Consider the following 19652-nt stretch of genomic DNA (forward strand, 5'->3'; position numbering starts at 1 on the left):
AAGGTCAGTCATTATCTAGACAGGTATGTCAAGCTTATACAGTTCTGCTATTCTCACCACAGAAAAAAATACCCCCTCAGAACATCAAGGCACACTCTGCTAGAGCTGTGGCTACTTCTGGGACCTTTTGGTAAGGGGTAAACTCTAGAGGTATTCTGGAGGTGGCACACTTTCCTTATACATTATAAAATGTATTCTGTTTCCAAAGCCAGAACTGGATTTGCTAGATCTATTCTTCAGGGGCTTCTAGACTATGGACTTGCTTCCTACATCCTTTCTGTCTAAGCTTTGCAAATTATCCCATATAGCTTTATGCTACTGAAAAAGTTATCTGATGATGAAAATAGTACAGTTGTTTGTAAGTAAACTTGCCATACCAGTAGATGTTCGAACCCTTACTACCTCCACCCCATACTTGTTTCTCTGCTGTTTACCACTGGCTGGGATGGGGTCCCAGATTCCCTTTTCCTCATGTTTCTGGCATGACATAAATTGACATAGTTCGAAGTATGGTATATCTTTTGGCTGTAGCCTCTCTTTATAGAGGCAATAAAGCTCTGAATTTTGGTGCCCATACTTCTCCTTTATACCAGCATGTCCGTGTGCTCCAACAGATGTATAGTGCATGATGAAGGCATCCAAAACCTTTGGTATACTGGCCATATATCCAATATCTTTGGCAGGATGCCCTTTATGCTACTGCAGCAATGATCTTTTCAAGTGCCTACTGTTATGTTAAATTTGCTTACACAACTGTATAGTTGCTAATATGAAATCATAGATGAGAAGTCTAAATCACTGGAGAAGGTCAAAGAAACTGACCCCAGAAAGAAACATTCCACCCATGCTTCCATCTTCTCTGTGATGTCAAACTTCACCCTCAGACTAATACGTAATGCAGTTGACATCACACCAAGGGCAGTGGGCACCCCTTAACTCTATGCTGTCTTGCCTGACTCCATGTAACTAATTTCCATGAATAGTTCAAGATTCCCTTCCCTCTTTCCTTAATGCTTCCCTTCAAAGGTTCCACTTATTCAACCAAGTTAAGGCTATACTGGAGTACAGTGAAAAAGACTGCAAGAACTTCACAGCTGCTGATGTGAGGTTTACAGCTCTGCACTGTCCCCTCAAGGATGCAGAAGAACCCAAATAAGAAATGGTTTCGACACATCCAACAACCATTAGATAATCTGCCTGACAAGAGCTATCATGATTGGGAAGATGATGGCTGCAGGGCTGGATGCCATCCTATTCTTAGAGGTGCACGGAACAATCAGGGTTCTGCAGCCATCCACCTAGGGGACATTAACAGTCATCCTGAAAACTTGCCCAGCTGTTCCACTCTGCAAGTACATGAGCTACTCTCCTCTGTGGCATTCTTCCCTTAAGACATTTATTTGCCAATTGGACTTGTATATATATATATATATATATATATATATATATATATATATATATATATATATATATAAAATACACTGATATGGAGAATTGTGTTGAATGTCTTAATGCCATTCAGATGTGCTACAAGTGCATTTGCTCCTTCAAGTACAGCTGTGAATTATTTGAAGAATGATACCAAATTAGAGAGAGAGAGACAAACTTCCTTTACTAAATCTGTAATATTCTGAGACTGTGTAGAAAGTTGTGAGTCTCTTTTAAGACACGTGCAACTATTACTTTCTCAATAAGTTGTCAGAGGTTGTGGGTAAGGCTGATTTACTCTAGTTGTTAAGATCAGATGCACTACCTTCCTCGTATGTAGGTAAACCTCTGCTTTGGTGCTCGACTACCAAACAGACACCGGTTGTAAGGATTTTATTTAAAGGATGTGTTTTGTATGTTTTCAGGAATGTGCCTGATATATTATCTAGTCTTACAGTCTATGTGTTCTTTGCATTTTATTGTGATAATTATTATATCTTGTATAATTTGTGGCATCATCTCTGGTAGACAAAGGTGTTGTACTTGTATCCCTAGCTTTTGTAAAACTACATGCAGAATTTGCTTACTTGATTGCCTCCAATATGTTGATGATAATATTGTTTTGAATATCTGCTGCATTCATTACTTTTACCTTTGGTTTTGGGATGTAAATTTACATTACCTTGTTTTTGCCCTAAATAAATTGTGATACTAGTTTAGTTTCAGTCTAATAAGCTTGGTAATATTTGTTTGTTCTTCATTTAAGACACTTAGTTTTTCAGGATTAGGATTACTTCTGAATTGGGTACAGTTAATTGTTTCCTGTTATATAATGTATGGAGTTTGCAGTGTCACAAAAGGTGTTTATTTTTTTACATTTTTCTGTTTATTTTAGATTTTGAGAGGCATGCATTGAATTTAGCATGGTTTCCTTCTGCACAACCTAGAAAGGTGGAAATATTTCCGGTTCAATTTTTCCATGTCTTTTGGTTTTTATTACCTTGATGAGAATGGATCCCTTTCCTAAATCAAAGTATGATTAAAGTTCATGAAATCTGTATTGTTTCAGTCTTTGATGATAGCCTAAGAATGCTCTTCTCAACACCTGCAATGTGCCCAAAACTGACTCCTGCAGTTCATATGGAGTTACATGTATCGGTAGCATATCCAAATAAGACTACATTTTTTTATAAGACCTATTGCTCCTACTACTATTGGAATTGTCTGGGTATCCTTCTTCCACTTTGCCCTCATTTCTGCTCGCAAATCTTGGTATTTTATGACTTTGTGCCTCTCTGTACATAAGACACTGTAATCACTAAGTTTAGCAATTTCAATGATCACTGCTACTTTTCTCTTCTTTTTATGGACTACTATAGCTGGTTTTCTCATATCTATTTTTTGAACTGTTGGTAATGGGCAATCCCATGTGATATAAACTTCATCATTCTCTATAATGCTTTGTGGCTGTTGTTTCCAATACTTCTCAGCTACTTAAGTGTTTTAATGTTTGCATAATGCCCAGTACAACAGTCTTGCCACATTATTGTGCCTTTCAATATACAGACCTTCTGCTATTAGTGTAACACACCCAGCAACAAGATGTGTGACTGTCTGCACTTTAGTTTTACAAAACCCCCATTTGTCTGTTTCTCCTACATGTTCAATGGACTTTGTAAACCTATATGTATGTAGCCCACTATCCTGGGCTGCTAATATTAACCTTTCATCTTTTGGTGTAAATTCATCCCTCCTTAACCATTATTGTATCAAATCCTTATAGACACAAGGTTGTTCCAGTAGCTTCTGTTCTTGCAACTGCATTAATTCCTTTATCTTATGTGTTACTGTCTCACCTGTTCCTTCTCCTAATATTCTTTCTTTTGTTTTCTAGCACATTCAGTTGCTACACAGTTTTTCTTACTCCTGGTTTGGTTTCCATTCCTGCTTGGCACTGATATGCTTCTGCCAAACTAAGCAGGGAAGTCATGTTAGATTTGTTCTCTTTATGTTTTAAAACTTTTACTGTGTTTGGATCTCATGAGGTCAGTATATATGTGTACAGTCCTACGATTGCAGATTGCAGATCTAAACATGTATTCAGTTTTGAGGAGACCCATACCTCCTTCAAAACAAGGAATAATAATCTGGTATACACTGATTTTTATGTATCAATGTCAAAAGGCAAGGTCTCAGGCTTTCAGAAGTGTGACCAGTTTTGATAAGCATGAAGTATTTTTCTTATTTTCCTGTTTAACTGATCTAGGACGTTTTTGGGGTCAGTAAATCACCAGAAAACTGTAAGTTAGAACAGGAAGATCAAATTGGTTTATAGCTTGGCCTTTGTTCCTAGATGTCAGGGCTGTTTTCATTATTCATTTTAGTCTTCTAAAATATTCCTTATGGAGGTTTGTTCACGTTTGATCATGTTTTATTGTTGATCCTTCATCAGTTCCCAAATATTTATACTGTCCCTCCTGCTCAAGTTCTTTTATATTACATCCCTCTCCCAGACTGATATTTTTCTTGGTGCTGCAGCTTTCCTGCTTTAAAGTTTGCTTTTGCACATTTATCAAGACCAAATGATGTTTTTTGGTCATTTGAGAAAGTTTTGACCTCTTTCAGTTGAGCTTTCAACTCCTCATTTGATGAATTGTACAGTTTTAAATCATCCACGAATAGAAGATCAGAAGTCTTTACACTTTGTTGTTTTCTGGGAGCCAAACTATAATCATGACTTAATCCGTTAAGTAGACACTTTAATGGGTTAAGGACAAGATAAAAATGCAGCAGTGACAAAGCGTCATCCTGAAATATCGCCCTTTGAATTTTTATCCCTGGGATAATAATCTGTATTTTATCATGGCTTAGGTGCATAGTGGTTTACTACTGTTTCACGGTTACTGTAATGTAATTGATCAATGTAGGGTGTATCTTATCTTTCTGTAAGCACTTATTTATCCGTGAATGTGGGATGCTATCAAATGATTTTTTATAATATATCCATGCCATACTTGGATTCCTTCCCTTTTTCCAATTCTCCATTATGGCTTTATTTAACAACAAATGATCCTTTGTTCCATATGACTTAATTTTGTTAACCTTTTGTTCTATTGTCATGACCGAGTTTTCTTCTAAATGGCTATAAACTGTGTCAGCATCACTTCCAGTATATAGTTTATGCATCATCAGCAAGCAAATTATTGATCTGTAGTTTTTAGGATTGCTTGCAGGTTCACTCTTAAGGAGTAGTATCATTTTATTTTTTCCTATTGTTAACCAGGTTGTTGTCTGTTCGGGGTACGCATATAAATTAGTTCTTACTCGGGACTAAATCTTTGTGTAAAGATGTTAATACTTTTAGCTAGTTATGCTGTATAAAGTACAGTCTATATATCAGTGTCGTCATGGTGAGATTTTGTAATAAACAGGGTCTACCTCGTGAAGGTACTTACCAAGACTTGAGGATGAATTAATTTCCAGCAATACTATTTTCCTCTTCCATTCTGACTCCATGGAGGTATTTCCCATTATGTAGGTCCCAATTTTTAGATAAACTATAATGGTATCATGATCAGCATTCAGTAATGAGAGGAATCCCTTGGAGCTGAGCAGTTCGATAAGGTGTTAAAAGTATTTATTTTATTCTTTTGTTAACTGTAACCTCACTGGACAGAAATGTCCCTTTATACTAGAGAGATGAGTACTGTCTGGTTAATTGACTTGCTCAGAGTCATGCAGTATGAGATATGGTGGCTAAGGGAATCAAACCATAAACTATAGTGAGCAGCTTGTTAACAGCTTATAGCCTTAATCATCTGCACTAACTACAGGTATCTTTTACAAAGTTAAAATTGTATTTGCCAGGAATCTTCTTCTTCATAGAGGTATCAGTAACCATGTCACTGTTGGTGGTTTTCACGGCCCTGTACTTTAACTCTGTGATTACCTCAGCAGGCATACAGAAAAGTAGAAGGCCATGCTGTTTGAGTACATAGAGCTTTTATTTCTGTATTGGTTTAGTTTTATTCACTTTTTACCTATCTAAGCCTAAATGGAATCACTTTTTTACTTTGCTCCAGTCTTCAACTGCCCATCAAGTTTTCCCCAGCAGACACTTTTTTGGATATCTCATCTCCCCTCCAAGGGAGGACTGTAAAGCCAATTTGTTCCGGTAGATAAGGGTCAAGCATGCCAAGAATGGTGCTGTCATTTGCAAAAAGGATTGGGATTTTAAAGTTAAGCCGTATTCTCTAGGCTTATGAGCTTGTACCTTGCTCCTGCATGTATGGGGTTTGGTGGTACATAGGAGAGGATCACCCTGTCTCTATAGTGGTGCATCCCTTTTCTTAAGCCCCACCTACACACGGACCTGGCAAATGCCAATCATTGTTGTCTTTGGTCCGCACCAGAAAACATGGCAACAGCTTTCCTGCCTAGTACACTTCCCCCCCACCTTCCCCCCTGAAGAGAGGCAAGCAGTCAATGCCTTGTCATTCCTGTACTGTAGTGCCAACCCAGACCAGCTCCAGCAGGTACCCAGGCTGCTGCTCTAACTTGTGACACTTCAGTCATAATCAGGGCTTTATCCATCAGCACCATGGGAGCACTGTTTTGGTATAATGATTTGCTCAGAGTTGATAGTATGCCAGTAGAGACTGAGATAATTAAAGCTAGGGCTTTAGTATAAAGTTCATTAGCCCTTCAAAGGCTTCCTCATTTGAGTTATACTGCCATTTTGGTTCTTAATGTCATACAAAATTGACTCAGTTTTGAATAGCTGTGTTTTTAGCAGCCCAACAAACTTCCTTGATGTCAAACTTGGTGAGTCAGCTTAAATAAGATTTGGACTTGTCACCTCAGTGTTTCCCAGGTGGCTAGCTGATATTCAACATCTAATATCATTTTCATGCACTTCTACTATGATGAGGTTTACTCATTATGGTCAGTGCATGATGACAATGTTTTGATAATAATTTAGGATGTAAATCCCATCTACGAATAGTTCCTCTGGCTTCCTGATTACAGTGTTATAACTGGAGCCAGTTGGAAAAGCTTGGCACATTCTTTATTATTAAAACTGGCTCAGCTATGCTATTGAGACTTATATACATAATACAAGCAGAAGGTTAAATACAAAGGGATGATGATAATGATACAGGGAAGTTAGAGAAGTAAGGAAAGAGTATGATTTTGTGTACAGGTCCTTAAGGAGAATAACAAGAACCAAACATAATATATTTATAAAGCAGCAGTATTTTACCAGTAAGAATGACTGCAAGTAGGGATATAGAAAATAGACAAAACAGGTGTAGACTTTACTGGAGAAAATAGCAAAGGAACCAAGGTATTAGGAGCAAATAGCTAGAGATGGAAAGGTAAAAGAGTGGGATAAGGCCAAGCAGAAGTTTGGAGTGAAGGATAGAAACTGCCATTAAACTCAAGGATTGATAACGGAATATAGGCAAAGAAAAAGGGATAGGGGAGTGCTAAGTGAAAGACTAGCTCTGATAGAATTTTTAATTGAGTCTAAAGCAGAATTTGCTATGAAAAGGCGATATTAGTAGGACATAAAAATATTGCATGATAACTGTAAGAGTCAATCAGAAGATGTTAGAGAAGAGCAGGGAGAGACAGAGAACAAAAAGGTAGTATACAAAGGAAGAATGGGTCAATATTTGTATGGCTCACAAGTATGCAGCAAAGTCCAAAAGATGTTGGATTTTTGCTTGGAAGTATTTGCATAAGTATTTTTATATTGTAAGCAGACTTTAGAACATTTTTTCTCAGGTGGATAGCAAATGCTGGTGGGTGTGGTCAGACAGAGAGGTAATTGGAAACAGTTTTTGGGAAATGTAAAGATGTGGCAGATTTAAAAAATTCCCAATAGAGTATTGGGGAGCAAATTGTAATATAGGAGAACATTGTTTTGAGATGAGATGTATACACAACCACTAACATGCTGGCTGAAAGATTCCTGGATTTTGTCAATGCAGACATCCTGGAACAGCTAGTCTGCACAACTACTAGGGGTGCAGATATCCTGGATTTGGTACTCACAAAAATGAGGGAATGTTGCACACCCCCAAGTGTAATTTTCTCAAAGGTCAGATCAGATCACAAACCGCTCACCCATGAAATAAATATAAAGCTTGTACTCCCAACAATCCCAACAATCCTCAGAACTGTTAAGCTTTTAAGAACTTTTCCAAGACTATCTACCTCCTATTAAGTGATGGCATATCTAAATTCCAAGTCCACTCCAAAACCTAGAGAAAACTGTGGCCTATGTGAAGTGTTTATGGAAACCTTGTACAAGCATGTAAATAACTGCATTGAAGCAGCAGTACCAAACTGAAAAATACTTAGGATAAACTCCAAAAATAAACCCTCTTGGTAGACGCCCTGTATAAATAGGTTGTATAACAAAAGGAAAGAAAATTCTCATCAGTGTCAGCAAGCAACTCAGGGGACAGAGCAAGTCCACCAAAGCCAACTCAAAGGCAAAAATAGCCTCCTAGGCTAAGGACAACCATAAGACATTTTTCAGTTATGCATGCTACCTTAAGGGGAACATACAGCAGTGTGTTGAACTAATAGTAAATGGAACTCCCTATACTGAAATGGAAGATATAGCAAATTTGCTGGCCAGTAAATTTAGCTGCAATTTTACCCATCATTACCCTCAGTTACCTCTCAGAAAATACCCTATACCATATCTCCTCCAACTTATAACTAAAGAGCATGTACTCACTGTACTGTCCAAAGCTAAAAACACTGCATCATCTGGTCTTGATAATATCCCAAGATACCTCCTAAATAATTTGAAACATGACCTGTCAGGCCCACTAAAATATCTTCTCAATCTTTCCTCCAGACAGGCTTCTTCCCTAAAGAATGGGGGAGTGCAGCTTTCATCCCCTTATGTAAAGAGGACCATCAGTGGACCAGGGGAATGACTGACCTATAAGTTTGACTAGTCTTATATGCAAGGCCATGGAAAGAATTGTCATGGCCCTGCTAAATAAAGACAAAGGATATGTCTGAACACTGGCTGTATCCCAATTCAGTTTTGTCAAGGGCAGGTCATGCCTACTAAACCTGGTAGACTTCTTCAAGAAGGTGACTAGAGTCATGGATGGGGGCAAAATGGTGCACACTGCCTACCTTGACCTGGCAAATACATTTGACACAGTACCTCGCTCAGATATTGTAGACAAATTCATAAATTTGGACATAAATCCCTATGTCACCTCGATGGATAGCCAAATGGCTCACAGATAGGATACATGAAGTTAGGGTGTGAGAATCCACCTCCACCAGCTTAAGTACTAGACCTCTCCTTTTATAAATATACTTCTGTGAAGTCGAGGCAAATATAAAGGACATTTGTCTGACCAAATTTACTGACGGCTGCAAGCTGGATAAAATTATTGAACCCCTGAAAGATGTAGATATCCTCCAGCAAGGTCTGACAAATACATATAACTGGTGTCAGAGCCATGGCCTAAAACTAAATGCAAAAAAAAAAAATGTATATATATATATATATATATATATATATATATATATGTATGTATATATATATATATATATATGTGTGTGTATATATATATTTATATATGTGTATATATATTTATATATATATATATATATATAGATAGATAAATATATATATATATATATATATATATACACACACATATATATATATATATATATATATATATATATATATATATATATATATATATATATATATATATATATATATATATATATATATATATATATATGTATAGTCATAGCCTTTGGGAAGACAACTACCCTTGGAAATTACAAAATTGATGACACTCCCCGAAGAGCAGAGCCAGTAGTAAGGGACTCGGGAACTCAGGTTGACAGTTGCCTGAACTTTAATCACCATATGTCCATACTGTTGAAAAAGTAAGGGTATGGCATCCAGATCTAAGGATATCATAATCCCAATATACTTGGCCCTAATTAGACCAGTAACTGAGTACAATCCACCCTTTGGCATGTATGTGACGAGGCATTTTCAACAGCTTGACTGGACACAGAGGTTCCTCACTAAAATAATGCAGAGTGTAAATAACATGTCTTCTGCAGATTGCCTCAAAGCCCTGTCCCCGTATTCAGTTTCCTACAGACTACTAAGGGGTGATCTATGCCTTACCTACAAGGCATTCTCTGAGCCAGTCCTGATATATATGCTACACATTTGCAAAACAGACAGCACTAGAATTAAAAAGTTATGCCTCGTCTGTGATATAAAACAAGTAGAAGGGACAGGCATGTGTTTCAGAGATTATCCCTTCTTTGGAACAGACTCCCAATTCATGCAAAGCAGAGCTCTTCCCTAAACCTATTGAAATGCAGTTTGTACCAATGGATGGGAAATTGCAAATGCATCCCTGGCTTGTCAGCTTTGTTCCTTATGGACAGGGACAGCTAAAGCACAGGCATATACCAAAGCCGTTCTAGTCCATGAACATTGATAAATGGGAAAACTGTTGTATGAATGGTTATGCTTAAAAAGGCTCTAGTGCTTTTAGCCTACTAACCTCCTATGATCCTATGATTAGACTTGAATTGCCAGACATTGTAAGGTCTTACTTAGTTTAACTTTATTGGCCACCAATAAAACAAATACTAGGAAATGGAAATCAAAATCTAAACCAACTGTAAATGAAGTACTAATATTGTAAATGAGATAAAATAACTGATGAATATTTAGAAAACAGAAAGAACAAACTACATAAAAATACATGTAATTTCTGGGAACAATACATTCAGAATAATGTTCTGTAGGAGTGAGGTTTAAGGAAAGACATAAATTAAGCAATTTATATAACGTTGAAATGAATAATAATTACTCAGAAAATGTATATATAATGCATGAAATTGAAAATGTTTGTTATGGTTTGCCTTCTTTTCTGTTATTGCATGTGTATCTTGGTCACTAACAAAAACATAATTTTATAAAGGTGGCACAGTTAACTGATCATTATTTGATCTCCTATACTACATGCATTTACTTTGAAGAGTGCATTTTATGCAAGTGCCATGAGTTATATTTGTCGCCAGATGCTAGTACTGTCCTCTGTTTTAAAGTTAAGACAAAGAAAGCTAACTGGTTGGTAATCTGGCAGATAGCAGTCATTGTAAAAAAATATTATATATGTTAGAAATAAATAAACAAAAAGATGTATGTATATATGCCAAGGTGTAGTATACTGTACTGTACTGTACTGTTATCTTTGTTATATTATTAATGATATAAGAATTAAGCAAAGAATAAATAAATTAAAGTGAAACAGGAACTCCAGTCTCATATGTACATGAAATGAAAAAAGTTCATGATACTGATATAAGTAAAGGATATATTTGGTGTTCTGCTTAATAAACAAAAGCAAGCAGTAAATGTTATGTAATATGTGCAGTGACAGTAGAGGAGGGATAACATGTTTAACATTCCCTACTATTGTCCTGATCCAAGGAAGACAGTTTAACCCCCACCCCATTATTGTCCCCCAGTGATTTGTATTTGAGACCCTAACTTAATTGTTTTCTTGTGTCCACTTAAGACTTTTTATATCTGCTTAGTGGTTTGTGCCATCATGTACTGCTTCATTTTTTAGTTATTTGTTCATTAATTTTCTGATAGTTTCTTTATTTTTTTCAGAATTGTGGGGTTGCAGGAGCCTAACCCAGTGCTTCATGTGCATAAAGCAAAGAGAGAGAGAAACCCAGTGCTTTAATGTGCATAAAGTAGAGAGAAATAATCCTGGATATGACACCAGTTTAATTGTAGGTCATATTATTTAAAATTGTTCTGTAATACAGAGACAACAGTTCTCTTGTATTTATTTATTTAGTCTTCCCCAGTGCATACATTTCAAAGTTAGAACAATATTGGAAGTATATTTACTCCATAAAGAAACAAGGCATTATTGCAGTGCTGATTAATCAGTGCATTACAAATAAATATACTTTACTGAGCTGGTACCTGGCTTGTGAAATTATTTATGTGCTTTGTTTTCAGGATGTAAAAAATCTCCTCTTTGGATCGAGTCGTGGATGCTTTAATGAAGAGTGGAAAATTCAGAATTTTAAATTCGGTGAAGTTCCTCATTTAAAATATGGCATTGTGCAGAAAAAGGTAAATTCTCATTGTCCATCTTTAATGGATACATTGTTTTTCTTTTAAGATTGTATTTATATAGACTTTGTCATTATAGGTGTCATTATCTATTCTTCCAGTATCACAATTCCATGGTACCATTTTTAACATTTTCTACTGATGGCAAATATATTCTGTGGACAGCTAGCTTTGCAGAGTAAATTGCAGCATTTAAGTGACTGTTCCATTTTACAGCTTATTTAAGATTACTTAGGTGAAGTACTGTTGACCCATAAGCTTTAAACTATAGTGTTAGGCAGCTTCCATAATATTATTTGTTGGATTTGCTATTTAAGCTCAAACCTCGAGTTAGTTGCATTCTGTCCTTATAGCTATTGTTAGCTTGTTAACCACCTCAGATGATAGTGAAAAAATGAAAACAGTGGATCCAATGGTTTCTGTTTTCTTCTGGTTCAACGTATGGGTTATCGGATCTGACCTTGGCACCATCGTGGAAGCATCACAGATCTAGGGCTCTGGCTATTCACCTACCGATAACTCCCTGCACTCTACCTTAGTACCTCAGATCTCACTTGCCGCCTGAAGCATCAGATGTGTTTTTGGCTTTTCATTCCTGAAGTGTATCCTTTCTTGGATGTCTGCAATCTTGTGACCTCCTCTCCTACTTAAACACTAGTCACTCCAGTTCTTTATTGTTGTTTTTTTCTTTCCTTTTCTGGCTAAGTTCTAAAAAAAAAAAAATAGTTCCTGGATATTGATATGGAATAGTGTTAGGCCTTAGGATAGTGGTTATTTTCAACTTTTTGTAGTCGTTGTCCTTATAGTTGGCTATTTTTTTCAGGTTTTGCTGGTGTGTGTCTTTGTATACAGTCACTTAGGATATTCGTGGTGGTGTTTGAATCAAGATGTCAGATGATCAGGGGTTTAAGAAATGTGCCAAGTGCTGCCACAAAATTCCTCCAGAAAATCCACACTCACGGTATACTATTTTGGGTGCTGCCCATTTCAACACGATTGTGATGCCTGTGCCTCTTTTAGTACTAGGGACCTTCAAACTTGAAGGGAAAAGTTGATAGTTAAAGATCTTCTCCCTCCTTAGACAGGGTCTTTCCTTCCTGTAACTTTATCATCATCCACTGCCGCATCATCTCCAGTCAGGAAGCAAGCCAAGGCCAAAACAAAAGCAAAAGACAAGTCTAGTGAGAAAGAGAGGTTGGAAAATTGAAGAGAGACAAAAGAAAGAGAAAAAGAAATCCTCGAGAAATCCAAAAAAAGAGGTATCTGGATCCTATATCATCAGACGGTCTGGATCCTAAAATTCCAAGGAGGTCAGATCCATCACTACCTCGGATCCACCTCTCCTCTTCTGAGCTCCAGTTTGCACCAGAGCCTATAAGCACAAGGTTACATTCTTCTGTTGTGCAGAAGGGATTTTCAAGACTATTCTCAGTGGCATCTTCAGTTTGGTCATCTAAAAGTCTCACTGAGTAATATGCCGATAGAATGATGAGGAAGTTGAATGCAAAATCAGCTTGGGGTTCTCTCAGTGCTGTACTGGTCAACAAACCCCTCCTCTTCTGTTTCCAGTACTGGTCTCCCCTTTGGATCTGACTGTCATGGATCCATCCTGCCCTGTTGTGCCTTATTTGAAGCTGACAAGGCTTGCTACTTTAACTCAAATTGTATCCCTGTCTTTTTAGATTCTGAGGTAGTCCGATCAGGAAGAGTCACGAAGCCAAAGCATTGGTGCTAGAACTTGAGGGGATGAGTAGACCCCAAAGATATCAGAGCCATCTTTCCCTCTTGAGAGTTTGGCCCTCAATAACTCAGGTCTGAAGTTGGTCTTGGGGCTGGAGACCATCAATACTGAGAGTTCCCTTCTCCTTCAACCAGGAGGAGATCCCTCTTGAATCCGATAGTGACTTCAACTTTCTCGGCCTTTGAAAGGGTTTTTTCTGTGCCCAAAGAAAAGGTGTTACCACTCAAGTTGCCAGCAACCCAGCCTCAAGAAGATTTTGTTTCTTCTTCCTACCGTTCTATCTGACAAGGACAGTCGGCATCACAGCTTTCCACTATGACTCACTATGTGAGTTCCTAGTCAGATTCCAGCCCCGCTGATCACTCAACAGATACAGTTCATAGGAAACAGATACACAAATGGAAACACAGACTCATCTTCAGGATCAGTCACAGAAGATATTGATAGGAATATGGATGAAGGTGACGGATCCCCTAGATCCCTCTCAGAAGGCATCACCTTTGGTGAAATCCTAGAATTGATGAAACAGCAAGTTGGATGGTCCACAGATGATCGATCATTGGACGAGACCGTGTTCTTGGAGACCTTTGGTTCTGGCTCAACTTAGTACCATGTGGACTTGGAAGGATGCTAACATGGTGGATCAGATACGAAAGAAGCCAGATAGGGTCTTGGCAGCACCCAAAGACAGGAAGCATTGAAGCAGGGGTCCACCAGTAGATGCAGTGGTGGTAGTGGCAGCCAACAAGAAGGAAGTAACGGAGGAAAATTCTTCTGTCCACCTCCTCCAGCAGAGAGTCTAGGAACAAACTAAACTAAAAAACTTCTCCAAAACAGATTATAACCTCTTATGGGATGGTATAAATAGCTTCACTGCACCTCCTCCCTCAGATGGAACTGTCAGCTATGTCGAGTTCTACACAAATTCTTTATACAAACACCGTCATTGACGTGGCCAACCTGATAGGACCAAAACAAGCTCCTCAAGGAAGAGCAAACCTGTCTGGTGGATAACTGCCATTGACAGGCATTACAATAAGAGGAAGAAATTGCTGTCTAAGAGTAAGTGGGAGTGACCTTCAAACTGGAAACACTCCCTCCTCAGCCTAAACAAGCAAATAAAACTCCTTATGAAGTCCTCCAAAGCTAACTGCGAGTCCAAATTAGCTTCCTCAACTAAGGATAACCATAAGGTGTTCTTTAGTTACATCCATAACCTAAAATGAAAGGCTCAGATTTGTGCCAAACTGGTAGTTAATGATACCACATATACTGAGCCTGTGGACATTGCTAACCTGTTAGCTGACAGGTTCTGGATAAACTTCACTCCCTCTTCCCCGCCACACTTTACCCAAAGACATCCCTACCACCTGTCCTCTACCCTGTCCTGTATATGTTCTTATCTCTAAAGAGCAGGTCATGAACACCCTCTCTAAGGTCAAAAACACAGCATCCATGGGACTGATAACATATCAGGCTGCATCCTACATGGGTTCAAACAAGAATTAGCAACACCATTGGGTACTCTTTTCAATCATAGTCTAAGCATTGGCTTTGTCCCAGCTGAATGGAAAAAAGGCATCTGTTATCCTCTTGTACAAAGGTGCTGCTTCCACTGACCCCGGTAACTATAGACCTATTAGCTTGACTAGTCTTATCTGCAAGGCCATGGAGAGAATCATTATGGCCCTTATCAGCAAAGACATTGGTAACATCCAAATATTTGGTGCAGTGCAAATAACACAAGACCAGGAACCAAATAGAAAATGCACCAAACAAGCCTGTATACGAACTCCGTTTATTGTAGTAAAAACACACCAAGATTAAGTACTTTTGTCTTTCACATAGAAGACTTCATCAGAATAAAGCACACTGATTTGAGAACCATCTTTATACCAGTACATGTTACATATTACATAAAAATGAGCCAATGATATGGTAAAAAAAAAATCACGTGAAAAAATCACATGAACAATATTAAATAAAATGTTAATATTCAAACTGACCTAGCTTGCTACAAATAGAAAACTATTGTATATTAAATACCTTCAGCATATGTCTAAAGAACATATGCTGAAGGTATTTAATATATATCTTCTTCTTCTTCTTTCAGCTTTTCCCGGTTAGGGGTCACCACAGCCAATCATCTGTCCGCTCATGATTGGCACTGGAGTTTTACAGTGTTGAGTTGCCAGCCCGGCGCCCAATCTCCATAGAAGGCACACACACACACTCACACCTAGGGCCAGTTTAGAGTGTCCAGTCCACCTACTGCATGTCTTTGGGATGTGGGAGGAAACCCACGCGACCACAGGGAGGACATGCAGACTCCACACAAAAGGCACCCCAGCCGAGAATTGAACCGGAGAACCTCTTGCTGTGAGGCGGCAACGCTAACCACTGCACCACTGCGGCCGCCCAAGGTATTTATATGGTAAGCAAAATCTATTTAGGCAGGGTGTACAGCCTGCTGGCGATGCTAGAGGGCGGTGTGAAGTCATTGTGGAAGCTGACATTCATCATGGTGGATTTCTGACTCACAGAGGCAACAACGGAGCTGTTTACCATGGCTCGGACCTGAATTTTGTCAGTAAGGATGTTTCTGGCATCAATGTAAGGTCTCAGAAGGCAGCTAAATGTACTGATATGCTTTTTTCCTCAGAAATAAGGCTTGATAATAATTTTTCATCCACGCAAAGGGTTGAGGGCTGTGGTCAGGCTCCCTGCCTTAGAGTTGTTCAGTGTGATGTTCATGGTAAATTTGGTTTTGTGGTTCCGAAAGTCTCAGTATTCCCGGGACACTCAGGGCTCTTCTTCCCCCAGAGGCAGAGGGAAACAGAATGGACGCTGGCCCAGAGGCAAAGGGGGTCTGTGGAACTTCAGGTCTAGAGAGCCTTTCTTGGACAGACCCAGGCAGCAACCCTGAGGGGTTGCCCGACTGCTGTACTCTGGAGGCAGTCGGGGAACAATTGTCTTTGCACCCAGTGGCATTGGAGTCCATAAAGGACCACTGGGTGCCTCAAATCATATTCAGAGGATACTCTTATCCCCTTTGTGGTTTTCCCCATATCTCCCAGACACCTCCCGGATGTACCACCCACGCAAAGGGAGGCAGCAGCACAGAAAATTTCCAAGCTGCTAGTAAAATGAGCCATCAAAACCATCCCCCCAGATCAGTCTGGATCTGGGTTCTACTCCAGGTTCTTTTTGGTGCCAAAGAAAATGGGGGACTTAAGGCCCATTCTGGACCTCTCTACCCTGAACCTGTCAGTTGCCAAACAGACGTTCAGGATGGTCACACTACAGTCCATCATGCCGTACCTGCATGAGAGCGACTGGATGTGCTTGTTAGATCTCCAGGATGCTTACTATCACATAAAAATGCACAGATGCTCCAGGAGGGTCCTTTGCTTCTGGCTAGAAGCCAATCATTACCAATTTTGAGCCCTACCCTTTGGACTCAACACAGCCCCCAGGGTGTTTACCAAAGTGATGGCAGTTGTAGCGGCTCACCTGAGGCTTCAGAGGATTCAGGTCTATCCATACCTGGACGATTGGGTTCCTCACTGCTCCTACCAGGCGTCGACTTTCCCAAACCAAGGATTATTCCCTGACACTTGCCCTGCATTTTGGGATCACAATCAACACATCCAAATCTCTCCTAGAGCTTGTATAGGTGACAGACTTCATTGGTGCCAGGATAGATACTCTTCAGTGCAAAATATTCCTGACCTTGGAGAGAGTTCAAAGCCTGAGGATGCATGTCTCCCTGATCTACCGTTCGCATCTTCCAATGGCGGAATTGGTATTGAGGACCCTAGGCTCGATGACGATGACCATAGCTCTTCTCCTGTGTGCTCGGTTACACATGCAGATTCTTCAGTGGACCCTAGCGTTCAGTGGTCCCTGTTGGAGCGTTCAGTGGTCCCTGTTGGAACTGTCATTGACTTATCCTGTTCAACTCACTTGAGTGTGTTGGTTGTCCCTCATATGGTGGATGAGCTCTCCGGACATTTTGGAGGGACGACCCTTTGTTCCAGCCCTGGCCCAAACCACAGTGACCATGGATGCCTCCCAACTCAGGTGGGGGGGGGCATTGTTCAGGCAGGACAATCCAAGGCCTGTGGTCCCCCATAGAGACCAGCTTACATATCAGTGTCCTAGAGATGAGGGCGGTCCTTCTAGTGTTGCAGGCCCTTCATGCCTTTCTTCCTCTGGGGACAAATGCTTTTCAGTCAGACAACATGTCAGTAGTCTGGTATATCAACAAACAGGGAGTTACCAGATCTTACCCCCTTAGCCGCGAGGCCATGAGAGTGTGAGAATGGGCGATCTCCATCGGTCGCTTTCTCATCGCAACGCATATTCTGGGACGGTCCAACATTCTAGCGGACAGGCTAAGTCGGACCATTCTGATGCCTTACGTGTGGTCTCTGAATCTATCAGTAGTGGAACAGATCTTCAGCGAGTGGGGTCAACCTTCCTGCGATCTCTTCGCATCTCCTTCCAAAGTGAAGTGCAGCTAGTTTTTTGCTCTGAACCCTCTGCCAGGGGAGGGCATCCTCTGTATGCTTACCAGCCAGTACCTCTCATTCCAATGTTTCTGCAGAAAGCTCGTCGTCTGGGGAACAAAGTGATCCTCGTTGCCCCATTCTGGCCTCACCAGGTATGGTTTCCCTTCCTTTGTAATTAATCTTCTGGCTCCACCTTGAATCCTAGATCCCATTCAGGATTTAATTTCATACCCTTCGGGAGTGACTCATCCGAGTCTGGACAGCCTGAAGCTCACGGCTTGGCTGCTCCAGTTCCCGTAATTGCGAGGACTCCCAGACTATCCTCCTCAGTTAGATCTATTTTGGTAGATGCTCATAAGTTTTTGACCAGAAAGGTTTATCGCAACAAGTGGAAACGCTTTTCTTTCTGGGCTTCTCAAAGGAGTTTAGACCCTTTCACGGCCCCTATTTCCACTATTCTTGATTTTCTAGCTGATATTTTCCAGCACGGCACTAGTTCTTCTACTGTCAAATTTCAGTTTGCTGCCATTTCTCATTTTCATGTGGGCAAGAATTCTGCCTCCTTAGCCTCTTCCAGACTGTGTAAAGCCTTTATCAAAGGCAATTTTTTGTTACGGCCCCCCCGGACAAGGATCCTGTTCCCCGGTGGGACCTTACTATGGTTCTTCAGGCTTTGGTTGCTCCACCTTTCGAGCCTGCTGCAACTGCAGATCTGAAATTTTTATCTTGGAAAACAGCTTTTCTGGTGGCTATTAACCTCTGCAAGAAGAATTTCAGAATTACAGGCTTTGTCCATCAAACTTCCGTATATGATTTTTCACAAAGACAGGGTTTCCCTTCGAACCAATCCATCCTTTCTTCCTAAGATGGCATCACCAGTCAATATCAATCAGACTATCAATTTGCCTGTGTTTTTTCCTAATTTTATGAACAATATGGAATACAAACTCCACATGTTGGATATTCATAGACAGTTACGATTCTATTTACACAAGACTAAAAATTTCTGTAAATCTAATCAATTGTTTCTTTCTATAAACCCTTTTTGGGGAAACCTGTCTCCAAGGTCACTGTAGCTAGATGGATTTCTTCATGCATCCTGCAGATCTATAAGGACAGAGGCATGTCTCCTCCAGGTCAGATAAAGGCTCATTCCACTAGGTCCATGGCTACATCTGCGGCCTTTTGGTCTAGTGTGTCTTTGGATGATATTTGTTCTGCAGCTACTTGGTCCTCACCTCATACATTTATTTCTCATTACAAACTGGATTTGACTTCCAGAAGGAGAGCATCCTTTGGTTCCACGGTGCTCCAGAATATCCTTCCATGAAGGCCTCCCAGGAGATTTAGTATCTGGGGACTCTGTCCCACAGTTTGAAGACCAAATGAAGTAAACTACTTCAGATAAAGAAGTTATGTACTCACCATAACGTTCCATCTGAGTAGTTGTACTTCATTTGTCTTCAACTGTCCCTCCCTCCTTCCCCTGGACCTTGGCGCATTATCAGCCTACGGGCTGCAGTATAGATCACAAGTATATTTATCAGGTTTAGTTCTCTGTATAAGTTCAGCAAACTCAGTCTGGGGGTGGAAGGCAGTGGAAGTGTATTATGGGTAAGAGGAGGAGTCTGGAGATCGGAGCTGATGCTAGCAAAAGTTGCCGGCTCTGATCCGATATGGATCCGTAACCCACAGGTCCCACAGGTTGAAGACAAATGAAGTAAATCTACTCAGATGGAATGTTATGGTGAGTACATAACTTCTTTTTTTCATTATTACTAATAAA

General features: G+C 39.8%; 1 protein-coding gene across 1 annotated transcript in view; it reads left to right on the forward strand.

Moving 5' to 3' along the window:
- Positions 1-19652, forward strand: part of MINDY4 (MINDY lysine 48 deubiquitinase 4) — a 1921738-nt gene that overhangs the window by 1023010 nt on the left and 879076 nt on the right. The window contains exon 8 of the mRNA XM_044066745.1: positions 11495-11611. Coding sequence (XP_043922680.1) covers positions 11495-11611 — 117 coding nt within the window. The remainder of the gene's footprint in view (positions 1-11494; positions 11612-19652) is intronic.

This window comes from Protopterus annectens, chromosome 3.part1 (assembly GCF_019279795.1).
Source record: "Protopterus annectens isolate FY-2018-M chromosome 3.part1, PAN1.0, whole genome shotgun sequence".
Taxonomy (NCBI): domain Eukaryota; kingdom Metazoa; phylum Chordata; order Ceratodontiformes; family Protopteridae; genus Protopterus; species Protopterus annectens.